Source organism: Anas acuta, chromosome 20, assembly GCF_963932015.1.
Source record: "Anas acuta chromosome 20, bAnaAcu1.1, whole genome shotgun sequence".
Lineage (NCBI taxonomy): Eukaryota > Metazoa > Chordata > Aves > Anseriformes > Anatidae > Anas > Anas acuta.
The window spans coordinates 508603-523932 of NC_088998.1; the positions used below are offsets into that span (position 1 = coordinate 508603).

At 60.1% G+C, this 15330-nt stretch overlaps 2 protein-coding genes across 2 annotated transcripts in view; both read right to left on the minus strand.

Annotated features, from left to right (window-relative positions):
• Positions 1 to 564: 564 nt before the first annotated feature.
• LOC137842574 (POU domain, class 5, transcription factor 3) lies at positions 565 to 5542 on the minus strand. Its single transcript, XM_068656782.1, has 5 exons — positions 5003 to 5542; positions 2537 to 2648; positions 2086 to 2216; positions 1269 to 1433; positions 565 to 995 (listed from the first exon to the last, which is right to left on the minus strand). The coding sequence occupies exons 1-5, from the start codon at positions 5525 to 5527 to the stop codon at positions 744 to 746; spliced, it is 1185 nt and encodes a 394-aa protein (XP_068512883.1). The 5' UTR covers positions 5528 to 5542; the 3' UTR covers positions 565 to 743.
• A 4484-nt stretch (positions 5543 to 10026) lies between these two features.
• Positions 10027 to 15330, minus strand: part of NPDC1 (neural proliferation, differentiation and control 1) — a 29576-nt gene continuing 24272 nt past the window's right edge. Inside the window, 7 exon segments of the mRNA XM_068656783.1 lie at positions 10027 to 11928; positions 12656 to 12752; positions 12878 to 13020; positions 13023 to 13191; positions 13685 to 13751; positions 13898 to 14074; positions 14387 to 14494. Coding sequence (XP_068512884.1) covers positions 11851 to 11928; positions 12656 to 12752; positions 12878 to 13020; positions 13023 to 13191; positions 13685 to 13751; positions 13898 to 14074; positions 14387 to 14494 — 839 coding nt within the window. The 3' untranslated portion in view covers positions 10027 to 11850.

The following is a 15330-nucleotide window of genomic DNA, read 5'->3' on the forward strand; positions in this document are numbered from 1 at the left end:
CCTCCTGTGTTGCCAGGACAAGCAGGGCTGGAGGCTGGGGCTGCTGAGGGCTCCCCCCACAGCATCATGCAATAGCCCTTGGCTCACCCCAGCCACCCGGAACAGTGGGCAGAGCCCATGCGGGGACCTCCCCTTCCCCGTGTGCAATGCCCCAGCCCTACTCTATATAACATGGAGGAGGCATCTGGGAAACTAGTGATCACTACAAAGAATTTTGCTTTTTAAAAACTAGAAATACAGCCAAAACCATTAGAAAAACAAAACAAAACAAAACAAAAAATACAAACAAAAAAACAAACCAAACCAAACAAACAAAAAAAAAAACTCCCCCCACCCCTAAAAAATTTTGAAATGCTTTTTTTCTGGTTCTCACAGGAGCAGCTTGGCAGGGGTCAGGCACAGGCAGCTCCACCCAGCCCCCAGGCACGCATGGCTTTGGCAGGTAACAGTGAGGGAGCTCTCCCCCACACCCCTGAAAGGCAGGAGGGTGCTGACCCTATGCAGAGGAGCTGCTGGGACCAGCTCCCCTCACGTAACTGGGAAGGACTGGGCCAGGAGACACGCTTGTCTCCTGGCCCTTCCTCAGCCCTTCAGGCCCCAAAAGCTGTAAAATAGCACAGCCACTGCCCAGACAAGCCCTGGGAGCAGGGCCAGAGCCATGCCCGTGCCTTGTCGGGGCAAGGGGAGGATGCTGCCCCTGGACAGATGGGCTGCAGTTGGGGCGCACTTCTGCCTGCCCTGGTTCAGTGGCTGCTGTTGTTCATGGAGAGCCCAGGCTGCAGAGCTTGAGGGAACATCTCAGCCTTGTGGAAGGGCGGCATGTAGACAGGAGGGGATGGTGCTAAGCTATAACCCTGGGACGTCACTGGGATGGGTAGGCCAGGGGGCACCAGGGACTGGTTCATGTCGTACATCACCCCCTCCGTCTCATTGCCAAAGGGCAGCAGCAGCCGCTTGCCTTTCTGACGCCGGTTGCAGAACCAGACCCGGACAACCTGTGAGGGAAGGGAGATAAGGCAAGGATGAGTGGTGCTCTGCAAGCCCAGGGACAGCGTGGCAACAAGACCCTTCTGCTGGTGGCACCTCCATGGCCCTGAAGCACCTGACCCCCTGCACGGCTCCTCCTGGGGCTCAGAACGGAGGGTCAGATGGTGGCAACCAGCTCCAGCCACCCTCCCACACCTTCTTCCAGTATCAAAACTGGCCTGATGTGGATGCTCAGGAACTGCAGGTGTTTGGAACCCCTGTCCCCCACCCTCCAAACCTACATCTTTGTCCAGGTTCAGGTCTTCAGCGATCTGGGAGATCTCCTGGGGACTGGGCTTCACACATTTGCGGAAGAAGCTCTCCAGCGTTCCCTTCACATTGGTCTCGATGCTGGTCCTGCGTTTTCTCTTCCGGGCTTGGGCCAGCACTTGCTCTGCATTGCACATCTGGAAGTGAGAGAGACCACACACTTGGTCACAGGTCCTGGCAATGTCCCCCCAGCCTCCGGACACACACACACACAGCTGGCTGCAGAGGTCTGGGAGGGATGGCAGGCTTTGTCCCTATGACCATCTGCCAGCACAGACTCTTTCTGATCACCAGTGCAGAGATGCAGTAAAAGCTCAGACTTCACTGCTGAGCTTCACCCCACTGCAACTGGGGTCATTCCCAGCATCCTACCGCTGATTCCCCACCTGCATGGGCAGAGGAGATGGACACATCTTTCTGCATTACATCCCATCCCTCCAGCCTGCCCTCAGGGAGCAGCGAGATGCATCTCCAGCTCATCCCAGACTCCATCAGTAGCCAGCTGCTCTGAGATGAGAGCTGCCCCTGCTGTCACATGGTGCACGTGGGGGAATTTGGGCTCCCACCTGACTGGCTGAAGGGTCTACTTAGCAGATCAGCAGTGGGCTGAGTACTCCCCTCCCTCTCGGGACCAAACCCATGGCTGTGAGAAAGGCAGTGAGCCACCGCCATGGCAAGGGAAGCCTGCTCCTCCCCTCCTCTCCCAAAAAGCATGTGTGCAGGGCAGGAGAGGCTGCAGCTCATCTGTCAGCACATAAACCAGACACCCTGCCCTGCCCAGCCCCATACCTCCTGCATGTTGTCTGTGTTCTCTGCTTCATTGAGCCAACGCTGTAGCAGTGGCTTCAGCTTGCACATGTTCTTGAAGCTGAGCTGGAGCGCTTCGAAGCGGCAGATGGTAGTCTGGCTGAACATCTTCCCTGCACGGGGAGGCAGGCGCTGTTATGCACAGCTCCCTGAGGGCAGCTGCCACCCCCAGCAGCCCCCCAGGGCTCCTCAGGGACCAGGCACCAGGAAGGGCATTTTCCCTGCTGGTTCAGCACTCAGAAACTCTTCAGAAACAGCTATTGTAAACCAGTTCATTGGTGTTAACAGCAGCTTTAGCAAATAGAGGCTGGTGCTGGCCACTGCTTTTGCAGGTTGTTATGTAGCAAAAATCTCTTTTGCCCAGGTGACCTATCCCCCCATGTTGCCCTTACCCCCCACTCAGGTATGGGAAGAGATGTGGAGAAAAGCTTACCATAGAGAGTGCCCAGAGCCAGCCCCACGTCAGCCTGTGTGAAACCCAGCATTATGCGCTTGTGTTTAAGGTCCTTGGCGAACTGCTCCAGCTCTTCTGAGGTTGGTGCATCCTGGCAGGGAAAAGCAAACTCAGAGGGAAAACTTGCACCCACCTGGGCTAGGACTGCAAAGAGCAGAGTCCCATCACTGGGGGGGGGGGGGGGCAGTACAGGCCTGGGATAGGGACGAGGGGTGGAGATCCCTTGGTAGCACTGATGCACACCTGCGGTTGCCACCTAGGGTTGATGGGGTAGTGGCAGAAAGGATTTTCCCCAACCCCCGAACAATGGACTCCACTGGGCTCTAGACCCCTAGTGCCCTCACCCCCCCCCCCCCCCCCCCCCCCCCCCCGCCTTGCTCCACACAGGAGCACATGGAAAAACCTCTGGCCCTTTTCTGGGACAGAATGCATGACGTGGAGCACCAGAGCCCCGAGGTGTGGGACACTCTGCCCTGAGGTGTGGGCAGCACGTCTCTTCTGCCTGGGCTCACACCCACAGCCTGACCAAGGGCACCACAGACCCACAGGCAGCTTTGGTGATGTCCCCAGCATCATTCCTCTACCATGCACCCCACAGCATGTCCCCTGGGATGCAGGGCAGGCACCAGCCCCTCTCCTGGCTGAGCCCAGTGAAGAAGAAATGACTCAGATAAAGTGAATTTTGAAAGAACATATGATTTGACTGGGTTTCAAGCACAATTTGCAACAGCCAGATTTCACTTTTGGAAAGCTGCTTACCTAAGTGATTCACTTCCTCCCTGCAGTACAGTCTTGAACAGCTGTAGTGGGCATTTTGCAATCTTTTCACCAATTTTCACATTTGCCGCATTTTTCATATTTTACATGCATGCCTCCTGCTGGCCAGTCTCAGCTTTTAATTGCTCAAGTACATCGGCAACAAGAAGCCCAAAGCATCCCTACCATGGGGCACTCCGAGCCTCTTAGGAGAGAACTGTTCCTTCTGCCTCAACACAGCACAGGACGTGAACTGCAGGGCGGGCAGGAGAGCTGTGCCGGCTGTGTAACACACACACCAGTACCCCACGGGCTGGGCTCCAACCTTACTTTGCCACTTACAGAGCAGCAACTCCGTGCAAAAACAAGAAACCCACACCAGAAAAATAAAAGCTCAGAAAAGCTTTGAAACAAACCACATCATCGTTGCTGCTAACCCCAGAGAGTGTTTGCTGGGAAGGATGCTTTTACATCATGCCACGAAAAAAAAAGAAATCCCCAAATACAACTGCCAGTCACGCTGCTAAATGAAGGTGTCTCCCCTCACCGGGGGCAGCCAGCAGGGCTGCTCTCGTCCCAGTGATGCCCGTGGGTGTCGTGAGTGGGCGCAGCCCCGCGGGGCGCGGTGTGGGGCAACCGCGTGCTCCCTCCCCGACCGCGATGGTTGGAGGTGGCCGCGGCGCCCGGGAGCTGAGCGGGGCAGAGCCCCGGGCCCGACCGCGTTGCGCTGCCCCCGGCTCCCGACCAAGCGGAGCCCCCTCTTCTACAGCAGGGGCTTGAGGGGCGCTGGGCGCGGCAGAGCGCCGCCCGCGGGGCCACGAAAGCGTCTTGGTTGCTCTGAAGCACCTCTCCAAAGGCCGAGCCCTTCTTCCCTCGCCCGCCTGTAGGGGTGAGACAGCCCTGCAGGCCTGCGTGGCTGCCCCCGGTCTCTGAACTGGGGGAAGAAGGCACGGGGCTGGCTCCGCGGGCAGAGAAATGCCCCCCGGCCCGGCTGGCTGCCACCCTGGAAGTCCCCTCCTTCATCAGCGCCTCCCTGACTCCACAGGGGTCACGGCCGCGCTGAGGGGAGTTTGCCAGGCACAGGACAGATTAACGGGTTCCCACCCTGGAGCCCCGACCTGAGAGCAGGTTTTCTGCCGTCCCATCCCCTGACCTCGGGCCGACCTCCGCAGCCGCTCCGCACGGCTACCCAGAACCTCTCTCTGCAGATGTTTCCTCGAAACGTTAAAAGACCTCAAAGGTGTACTTACGCCGCAAAGCTGCACTTGCGCAGGCCCCGAGGACAGAGGGAGCTGCGATGCCGGAACGAGAAGGCGCTGCCGGCAGTCGGAGCCCGGGGACCCGACGGCTGCAAAGCGCTCCCAACATCCCCGCCCGCCGGGGCCGGCCGGAGCCGCTCATTCCCAGCGGGACATGGGGACGGCGTCCCCGGTCCCGAGGACGACTCACCCACGTCCCGTTCCGATAACGCACTCCAAACCCGTCCCCGCCGACGGCCGTCCCGTCGACAGCTGCTTAGTCGGGACAGCGAGCCGCCCGTCCCGCGGCCGGGGACCGTCTACGAAGACTCGGAGCGCGCCGAGCACGCGGCGGGGCCGGGGCGGCGGGCGGGACGGGACGGGACGGGACGGGACAGCCGTCGGGGGGCGGCGGGGCCGGGACGCGCAGGGGAAGGGAGCGGGGTCTCACCTCGTCGCCGCTGTCGCTGGAGTGTCCGCCCTCGCTGGCGGCGCCGCTGGAGCTGCCGCTGCTGCCCAGGCTGGCGAGGCCGCCGGAGCCCGGCTGCAGGGCGGCGGGGCAGAGCCCGTGGCCGGGACCGGCGGGGAAAGGGGCGGCGGCGGCAGCGCTGGGGAAGGGCGCGGCGGCGGCGGCGGCGGCGGCGGCGGCGGCGTTGGGGGGCGCGGGTCCGGCCCACGGCGGGGCGGCCCAGGCGGGGCCGCAGCAGGGCGCGGCGGGCGGCGCGGCGCGGGCCTCGGGGGAGCCCTGGCGGCAGGGCCGGCCCGGGCGCGCCTCCGTCTTAGCGGGCGGCCCCGCGGCCGGGGGCAGCCAGGCGCGGGCCGCCGCGGCGTCGCGGCCGCCGTCGGGCTCGGCGGCGAAAGGGAAGAAGAGCTGCTGCGGGGCCGCGCCGTCGTAGCCGCCGCGCGGGAAAGGCGGGCCGCCGTCGGGCAGGAGGCCGAAGGGGGCGGCCGGCAGCCCCCCGTCCGGGCTGAACATGGTGGCCGCGGCCTAGGGCTCCATGCGGCGCCGACGGGGCTTCGGCTCGGCCCGGCCGCCGCGCTCAGGCCGGGCGCGGGCCGTCGGCCGTTGCCTCCATGCTGCGGCGCCGACGGGGCCACTGAAGGCGGCGGGGCCGAGCCGGGCCGGCCCGGACCGTATGGAAATGGGCCCCCGCCCCATTGGCCCCCGCGGCGCGGCCCCACCGCCGGTGGGTCGGGCGTGAACTTGATCCCTTTGAGCCTTGAGGAGGGGGCAGCGGCCCGGTGGAGCAGGCCCCCACGTGCTCGCTGCCGCTGCTCGCCGCCATCGGGGCGCCCGTGAAGGGGGACAGCGACGACCCCAGCCCCGCGGGCAGGGCCGTACCCTCAGCAGCTCCTCGCCGGGGGCTCGTCAAGTGCAAGGGCGGCTCCGGAGGGGGCTGCTTTGGGGACGGGGACAGCCGCAGTGGTGGGAGCAGAGGCCGGGGCAAGACTGAGGCTTTGGGGACGGGCAGCCACTGGGACACTGGTGCCTTCGTGCACCGTTTGTCCATCCCCTCCACCTCTGCAAGGATGTGGGAAACAGGATCCAAGTGGCAGCGCTTCCTGGGCAAGGCTGGGCATTCCCAGCTCCCTGACACCGTGGCGTGGCTCTGCTCTCCCTCACTGTGCAGTGGAAGGCTGTGCCACGGAGGCAGGCTAGAGGCCCCAGAGCTCTGGGTGTGCCTCTTGGGCTAATTGCAGCCTTCGCTATCGGGCTGATCTGCTCCACAATGGACGTGCTTGATATTTTCTCTATCTCAAGGGCTTTCCTTTCCTTGCAATGGAGTTATTGGGTCCCAGGTCAAGACATTTCCCCCTTTATTCCCTCCTCCCTGGCAGGAGCTTCCCAGGATGCTCCTCACAGCCTGCTCCTGATGGTCAGGCTCAAGCTGGGATGCACCTGCCCCATGGCAGCTGCTGGGGCCAGGCAGGGCCAGCCAGGCCTGGGACGTGCTGACCTGCTGACGGAGCTAGGGCAGGGGCAGCCTGATCCAATACCTTTCCCTGTTTATTAACCCGGATTACTGGGAGCTCTTGTTTAGCCTCTGCAGTCTCACACTTGAGCTATGCCAAGGAGATAGGCTTGAGGAGCACCCTCCCTATCACTGCATGCTGTGGCAGTGCTTCTGGCAGGCTGGTGATGAAAGCAGCTTGCTGCTGTTTTTTTGCTGCTGTTTTCTATGCATGGTGGCTGAGCAGGGGTAGCTGCCCAGGGCTAGCACCCACAGCACCAGTGGCAGCCCATAGCGCAGCACAGGGCCCTGCTACATGGGGGGAGTGGAACTGGAACCACCCCCTTCTAATGGTTTTAATATAAGTGAAAAAATGAAAAAGTGAGGTGGATTTTGGGCTCTTCCTGAGTCCTGCTGGTTTCACTGGGCATTTACCAACCTGCCCCAATCCTGCAGTTCTAGAAGAGGACAGCAGACAAGGAAAATGACCAGGAAAAACTTGAAGGATGCAGAAAGCTAGTTGGGAACATGGGCAATCCTGAGTGAGTACCGTGTCTGCAGGACCTGCCTGGGGTGAGAAACAACAGGTGAGAATCCTTCCCACCAGTGCCCTTCAGCCTCACCGCTGCCCCAGTCAGGGCTGCAGGTGCGTGTTTCAGCCCGGCGGGTCCCACAGGCAGGGCTGCGGAAGTCTCACTGCGGGACTCCAATCGCAGCCATCAGCCCTGGCTCCTCCGGGCTCCAGCTGCGGCCCCAGGGTTTCAGAAGATGCCTCGGCTGGGCAGTAACTCCTCTTCCCTTTGATTTATTGTTCCTGGGCCGGGCCCCCTCCTCCTGCCAACCTGATCTTTCTCTCCATCCCCCCAGGAAGCAGCCCAAGCCTGCTGCCCGCCAAGGCCTCAAACACATTCCTGCTCCCTTTCATATACAGGCGGAGGGGAAGGGAGACGTTGACTTTGAACTGGCCCTTTGTAGGAGCAGGGCCCATTGTGGCGGTGATGGTTTTAGCTGGGGGATGTGGAGCGAGTCAGTGGGGTTTCTCAGTGTCCCCTGTACATTTCAATAGGGTGATCTCTGGGGCTGCGTAAGGTGGGGGTCAGTGTGTGCCAGTGGCTCGAGCTCAGCATCTCTTTGCCCTTTCAGGGCAGATCCTCCTGCTCTGTCCCCAGGCTTGGGCTGCAGCCCATCCTGGCAGGCCAAGCTCTGTGATCAGCCAGAGATCACTGGGATCCCACTAGAAAAAGTTTACTGGAAAGAACTGTGCGTGTCCTCCCCAGCTCGGTAGGATAGTAGCAAGCTGGGGCAACAGAAATGCAGAAACATTTGTCTCTTTCCTTTGCTGGGTGTGCTGGTTTGGCACCGGTTTGCACTGGTTTGGAGACAGAAGATATTAAGAGAGTATGTGATCAAAGATGATGTTTTATTCACTGTCAATCCACAACACAGCTGTCAGTTCTGTGCTGGATGCTGCAGTTTCATGCTTAGTGCAACCAAGGCAGAGTCATATGGTAGGCTGCAGCCCTGTACTGGTGGGGATGCAGCACAGCTAGACCCAAACATCACCATTTACACACCAGAATCATCGTGTGTGTGTGTGTGTGTGTGTGTGTGTGTGTCTGTGTGTGTGTCTGTGTGTGTGTGTCTGTGTGTCTGTGTCTGTGTGTGTGTGTGTGAAGCACAGCTCCTCCATGCCACTGAAGTTTGCTTGGCTGCACCAGAAGAGGTGCCAGGGCCAGGCATGCAGGGCCAGGCAGGAGAGGGCTCTCAGAGATGGGGAGTCTGTGCCCTGGCCTATGCCTTTGGGAGGGGAATTGTGACTGAGGAGAAGCATGTGTCCCACAGTGGTAGCAACCTAGGAGGCACAGCTGGGGAGAGGCTGCAGCCTCACATGCGGGTGGTGGGTTCTCAGGCTGCTAGGGTAAGTGTTAGTGGGCTGGGACCTTTCTGAGCTGAGCTGTGCAGCAGCTCTGCCTTTGTGTGCCCACCCTGCTGCCTCTGCTCAGCAGGAGCCCCTGCTCCCTGGGCTCTGTAAGCTGCTTCAGTCTCGCTGACTCCAGGAGGACAGGCAGGAGGCTTGGTACTTACCAACCCAGCTGAAATGGAAGTCCTGGAGGATGGTTTGGTCCAGAGCTGTGCCTTCATCAAAGAGAACCCTGCAGTACAGAGCCTGGGGTATAATTTGGGTATCATCCACATCACTGCAGTACCCAAACCTGCCAGCCCTTCCTCCCTGCCTTTTTACAGGTGGGGAAATAGAAGCACAGGCAGACGGACTGAGCACAGACCCTGTACCTGGCCCTGGTCTTTTCTGGGATGTCTGCATCATGGAAGTGATGTCCCAGGACAAATGAATCCTCTGTGCCCAGTCATGCAGCGGAGGCATGACTTCCTGGGGGACATGGGGCACCTGCTACTATGGGGCCCTGAGTAAGGGGGTCTTCCCATTGTAATGGGCTACAGGAGGAGCGGCAGGCTCCTACTCAAAGCTAAGACTTCCCCCAAAACTGGGTGTGTTCTGAGAGGCAGTTGGCTCTGAGAGCAAAGGAAAGATGAATCTGGGGACCTTGGAGGGGGTGATCATGCAAGGGCTGTGTTTTCCTAGGGGTGAGCCCTGGTGGGGCTTGGTGAGCAGGGCAGTGCAAATGATGGCCCTGTGTGCAACTGGAGACCCCGGTGTCCCCCATACAGTGTGCACAGGTCAAGCACGCCAGGCTGAGACTTGGCTGGGGACCCAGCAAGTTTGGGGAGCCTGGCATGGTGGCAGGATGTGGGTAACGCTGGCCAGGTCCCCAGCCATGGGGTGGCCAGGACAGCCATGAGCAGGCACGAGCAAAGCACCCTGACAGTACTGGTGGTTCAGTGATGAGTCAGGGAGTGACCCGCCCAGGGCTGCACAATAGCACCCGACCCTGCAGCACCGAAACCTGGAGGAGACGAGATTCTATCAGTGTGAGGGGGCTGGCATGATCAAAGGGCTGGGAACTCCTATGGCTACACAATGGCTGGTGGGAGGGAGCACCGATAGCCCTTATCTGCCAGCCCCACTGAGGTGCGAAGGGCCCGGCCCTGGGGGGTGAGAGATTATCAGGATGGGAGGGTTTGCCCTGGGTGATTTAGGGCTGGGTGCAGGCAGACACAGCTGGGGGCTCCCACTCAACACCTCTCCAGGGAAATCTGTCCCAATGGAGTGGATGTTCTGGCAAACACATACATCTGAGAAGCAAGAAAGTAAAATGGTTCTTGCTGGATCTAGGAAAATCCCTGGGCATGGCCCAGAGAGTTGGCTCCCTGAGAGTTCTGCTGTTAGAGCAAGAGGGCAGGCAGTTACTCTTGCTCTCTCAGGGAAGGTTTTGGGATGGGGGAATGGCAGCTGCCCTCCCTGCCCCTGGCATCCCCTCCTCCCCAGAGGAGACCCCCCCACACACAAGGGTCCCAGCACAGGACCCACATCCAAGCACCTGCAACAGAGCAAAGCTGCAGCAGGGCACAGCCCGCCTAGCCCCACAGCACACACTCACATGGGTCTCAAACATGGTTGTTTAATAAAATTTCCTTTTAAAATAACTACAATCCATACAACAACAATGGTCTTGGGGAGAGGGGCAGCAACCCACATGTAACAGCACGGCGAAGAGAAAGGATCTTTGCAGTGATGACTGCTGCCATTGAGCCCTGTGGGGAGACAACCCTGCACCTCCACCATGCTAACACAGGGCCACACCACTGTCTCCGCCATGCCATACCTGCTGGGGGGTGGCTGCGCTGGCAACAGCTCCTGCACTTGCAACAGGCTTCCCTTGTGCAGCAGGTCATCGGTGGCTATGATGGTCCACACCAGGGGCTGGACATGAAAACATCTGCAAACTCATCCCAAGCCCTATGCTAGAGGGCTTGCAGCAGGGACACTCTGGGACTTGGAGCATCAGGCTCTGAGCAAGGATGTGCTTGCAGCGACTGGCAAGAGCACAACTCATCCCTCTCCTGCATGCTCCACCCAGACATACAGACATGGGCAGAGTGTTCAGATGGGGCTCTGGACCCTAAGATGGACTGGAGGAGACTGTCCTCTGCCATGATGGGATGTCTGGAGAGAGCAATGGGCCAGGGTATGTGGGGATGCTGCTAAGGACATGGGCTTCACTGGGCAAGGGTGTGGGTTTGGACAAGGGCAGGGGCCAGGGGAAATGCTGGCATGTGGAGGGAGCATTTTGGCTGCTCTTGCTCTGCACTGGGCAAAGCTATGCTTGCCCCACTGTTCTCACTCCAAAGGCTCTGTGTGGCTTGGGGAAGCAGTGCAGGACTTGCAGGACACATTGTGACTTGCTTACTGCTCCTGGCCATCTGTGTTCCTGCCCTTCTCTCTCCTTCCTCCTCCACAGCTACACAGGTTTAAAACCAAAATACTTAACCCCTTCTGATTGTTCACTGCATTGATGCCTGGGGTGAGATCCCAGCAAGGAGCAAGGGCCTCTAGGGAATCCTCCATCTCCAGTGGGCACAGCCAGGGCATGGGGTCCCTCAGGCCCTGTCACCTTACTGGGAGGGGGGTTAGGGTGTGCAGTGGCACCAGGACTGCCAGGGCCTGCATCCCAGGGCCTCTAAGTACCAGCCCCAAAGAGGAGACAGTGCTGGCCCAGGGACCCGGGCAGACCCCCTCCTCCTGGCCAGGCACCACAGTGTGGCCTCTGTGGCGGCTGAAGGAGCACCGCGGGGAGCAATGCCTACAACCTGCCTGAGCTCCCTCCTGCTCCTGCCTTTTGCTAACATGGCTGGGGAGGAGGGGACTGAGCAGGTCCTGGTGCCAGTCAGCGCTGAAGCTCCCAGAGATGCCATCAACTCCTAGGAAAGTTTCAGTCCCTCCTGGAGGGGCTTTCAGCAGTTTGGCCCCAGCTGCAGCTGACTGGCAGCACCCACTCCTCTGGGCTGTCCAGGCATCTTCAACACTGTCAGCCCTGAGCCTGCTCCCCAAATCCCTCTCTGATCGTCCCCAGCTGCATTGGGAAACAGCCCTTAGCCCTCCTCAAAGCACAACACAGAGGCAGCGCCATGGCCCCAATGTCACTGGCACTGATTGCCCTTGGGCGCCCTGCAGGGCTGGTGCGTTCCCCGGAGCTGGAGCAGCGAACAGATGGCAGGGACGCGATCACATCGGCAAAGAGGACAAGGACGCTGGAAACGGGGGCGACCCCCCCTCCCATAGCTGTTAGTGGGTGTTTATTGGGCAGGCGTCGAACAGTCTGGCAGAGGGACCTGTGCCCCTCGGCCCAGCATGGGCGCCTTGTGGCGCCTGGGCCGTGCCGTTCCGCACACAGTCCATAGCGAGCTTGGGTGTGGGAAGGGGGGGATGTTACTGGTGCAACTTGGGGTTTGGGGGGTGTAGGGACGAGTCGTCAAACAGCGGGTTCCTCACTTCCATTTCTCCAGTCTGCAGAGTGGGATGGAGGGGAAAAGCAGAAGGTCAGGGCTGTGCTGTGGGGCTGAGCCTCCCCATCCCATGGGGCTGGGCCTGGACCCTAGCCCCAGGGCACAGCCCAGCAGCACCCGAGGGTGGGAGGCCATGGCCCCCCAGCTGGAATCCTCTGGCCAACCCTGAACAGCGGTGGGGTGAGGTGCTGGGCTGTGGGCCCAGAAACCCGTACCACAATGTCCAGCAACCTGGCTGGCAGGAATGGGGTTCATTGCCCAGACTGCCATCAACTGCCCCTTAATGGGCCTGTAAAGATGTAATGATGACCCTTAATCTGGGCCCTGATGGCCGGGCTCTGCAGCCATTACCATGTGAAAGGCTCCTTCGGGGCCTCTTTGTGCTCTTTGTACCCAGGGCTGTTAGGAGCTGCCCTTCCCCAGGGTCCCCTTCGAGCTGAAGGGTCAGAAATGCCCCCTCCGGGTCTGAGAGGTCACAAGCCAACAGGATGAGCCACCCCTTCGCGTGCCGGTTGGAGTCTGGTGGCCTGTTGGGAGCTGACTGGGAGACAGGGAGAAGGCAGAGGGACTGGACCATTTCAGGGGCTGATGAAGGACGAGTTTAAAAGGCTCTTTGTGATGAGCCACACATCCTGGGCATCTGATTGAGCCCACCCCACAGGCACAGGGTCCCCCCAGTGCACCCTGCAGAGCTCACAGGTGCCCCAGCCATCCCGTGCCCACCTTACCGGAGCCAGCCCAGGGCACTCGTACACAGTGAAGTCTCCATCCTCGTTCTCCTCATCGGATGATGCCGAGTCTGGCACCTTGGGCTCCTCTTTATGCCTGTGGAGAGAGGTTGCAGAGAGACCACATGTCCTCATCACAGGCTATTGGGATCCTCAGCCTGTGGCATGGCTGTGGCAGCTCTGGAGCTGCTACAGCTTTGTTTCCAGGTAAAGGTTGCTTACTTCTCCATGGAGAGCATCTGCTGCTTTTGGTGCTGGTAGTGGTACATCTGGGCACTCTGAGCCAGCGTCTTGTCCCCAGGCTGCAGAGAGAGTGATGGCAGCTGTGAGGACAGGGCTCTGGAGAGTTCCGGGCCCACGGCAGCTACCTGGGGGGGGGCCTGCCACGTGGGGGGACATATGCCTGGCCCAAGCACCAAAATCCCTGCAGGAAGGGAGGTGGGCACCTTACCGAGATCTTGTCATAGGGGAGAGGGCTGGCCGTTCTCTCTGCTGAGTAGTCTGCTTTCTGTGCCAGCCTGACCTCCTTCTGCAGCCTGGCGATGGGAGAGGACAGCAATGTCAGGAGTAACTCACAGAGGGGAGCCAGTGGTCCTCCTGGGGGCCCCAGCCCTCCCACACAGATCCCTGTTCTCTGTGATGGTACCTGTGACCAGCTGCACACTTAGGCCAGGTGGCTCTGCCACTGTGTGGGGACCTGGTCACAGCCACCTCCATCCTGCAGGCCATGGGTACACAGGGAGCTGGAGATGAGCCACCAGTATGCCATGGGAGTCAGCACCCAGTACCAAAATGATGCTCACAGCATGTACCAGTGCTCTCAGGAGTCATGGTCTATGCCTGGCGTGGGGGTGTCCCACCACTGCCCTCCAGCACAGACCCTGGTGGAGATGGGCAGTGGCATGTCTGCAGTGGGACAGCTGTTACCTTTACTCCAAGACTTCCCCACGCCCTGGAGAACAGGGGAAACAAGCTCCCCAGGAACAAGGACACTGAAGGACTTGTCAGCACCAGCAGGTTTGTGCTTACCTGCACCAGCAGACTGCAGCCACAATCAGAGCAGAGATCCCAGCCACTGTGCACACCACGATCAGCCCTGTGGAGGGGACACTGGGGTGAGCCGCAGCTGTGCAGCGCCCACCCTGCATTGCCCAGAGCAGTGCAGAACCAGCGTGGCCACTGCCAGCCTATGTTTCCCAGGTGAGGGTGTGAGACCTCCCACATCTGTCTTGCAGGCCTTACCAAGCACCACGTCGTCATTCGAAGGGATGGGGGATGCCTCCACAGGATACTTCGTTGCTGCAGTGCTGGTAGAGGTGGAGAGGGTGGCAGCTGCCTTGCTGCCAGCTGGGCCCCTCCGCAGAAGCTCCTCTCTCAACCTGCTGGGCACTCGTTGTCTCCCAGTGGTGGCTGGGGTGGCTATGGGACAAAGCTGGGTGTGAGCAGAGCAGCATGCCTGGTGCCCAGCTGCACGCCTGAGAGGGATGTAGCTAGGGAAGGCCTGGCCCAAGTCACTCAGGGCCAGGAACTGGGGAAGCAGGGGACATCCCTGCGTGGGGAGGAACAGCAGCCTCCTCCAAAAGCAGGGCTGTGCAGCGCCTGGTGGCTCCAAGCTGGCACTGTTGTTCTGTCCCAGTCAGCCAGGGACTGGCAGGAAACTTGGGTGTGATTTCCTGCCCCATGAGCTCCCCAGTCCTGAGCAGGACTCTACTGACTGGAAGTAGCACTTACTCCTGGGCTTGCCATCCTGTAGTGCGTGGGGGCGAGTAGCGTCCTGCCTGGCCAGCACATCTGCCAGAAGATCAATTTCTTCCTCTAAGCTGGGAACAGACGTCCTCCCTACACCAAGAGAGACACGTGTGTGAAATGGATGCCCTGGGACAAGAGCCATGGAGTCACTCCTGTTATGTAGGATGAGAGCCCAGCCCAGAGACCACATCGAGCATCTGCCTGAGAAGGGGCTCACATTGCTATTTAGAGTCCATCCCCAATCCAATGTAGCTCTCTGGCACACTGATGGTCCCAAAGCTGAGAAAGCTCCTAACCACTCTTTGTAAAGTTTTCATGCCACAAACTCCAGAGGCTGCATGTCAGGGAGCAACCATCCACAGCCACCACCACCTTAATGGAGGAGCCCGTGGTCCCTGTGAAGTCCCGCAGGAGCAGTCAGCCGCCAGCACGTGCTGCTCAGGAGCCACCATGTGTCCCCCTCCATCACAGCGCAGAGCACAGGGACACAAGCCAGACTGCGAGAGGCACCTGGAAGCTGTTCCTCTGCTGTGGGGTGTGAGGGACAGCTCTGACAGGGGCAAGTCTCAGAACAGCTGCAGGCCCAGAACTACCAATTCAAGGCCAGTGAAGACACACCTGAATGCTGGCCTCAGTCCCAAACTTTCCTGTACACATCAGGGGTCTTGCAGTCACCCAGAGGGCTAGTGGCTGGGGGAGGCTGGGACCGTGCGTGCAGACCCCTGCTGCTGCGGCTTTGTGTTGCATAGGGCTGAGCTCCTCCTCACCTCCATGGGACTCACAGGTCACTCAGCCCCTGCCCAGGCAAGTGTTGTGCTCTGCTTCCTGACTGCCACAGGCTTCTCCAGTCCCATTAGCAATGGGGTAGTGGCCAGTTCCTCCCCTAGCCCCACGCCCTGTGCAGCGGGAACCACTAGGTATCCCCA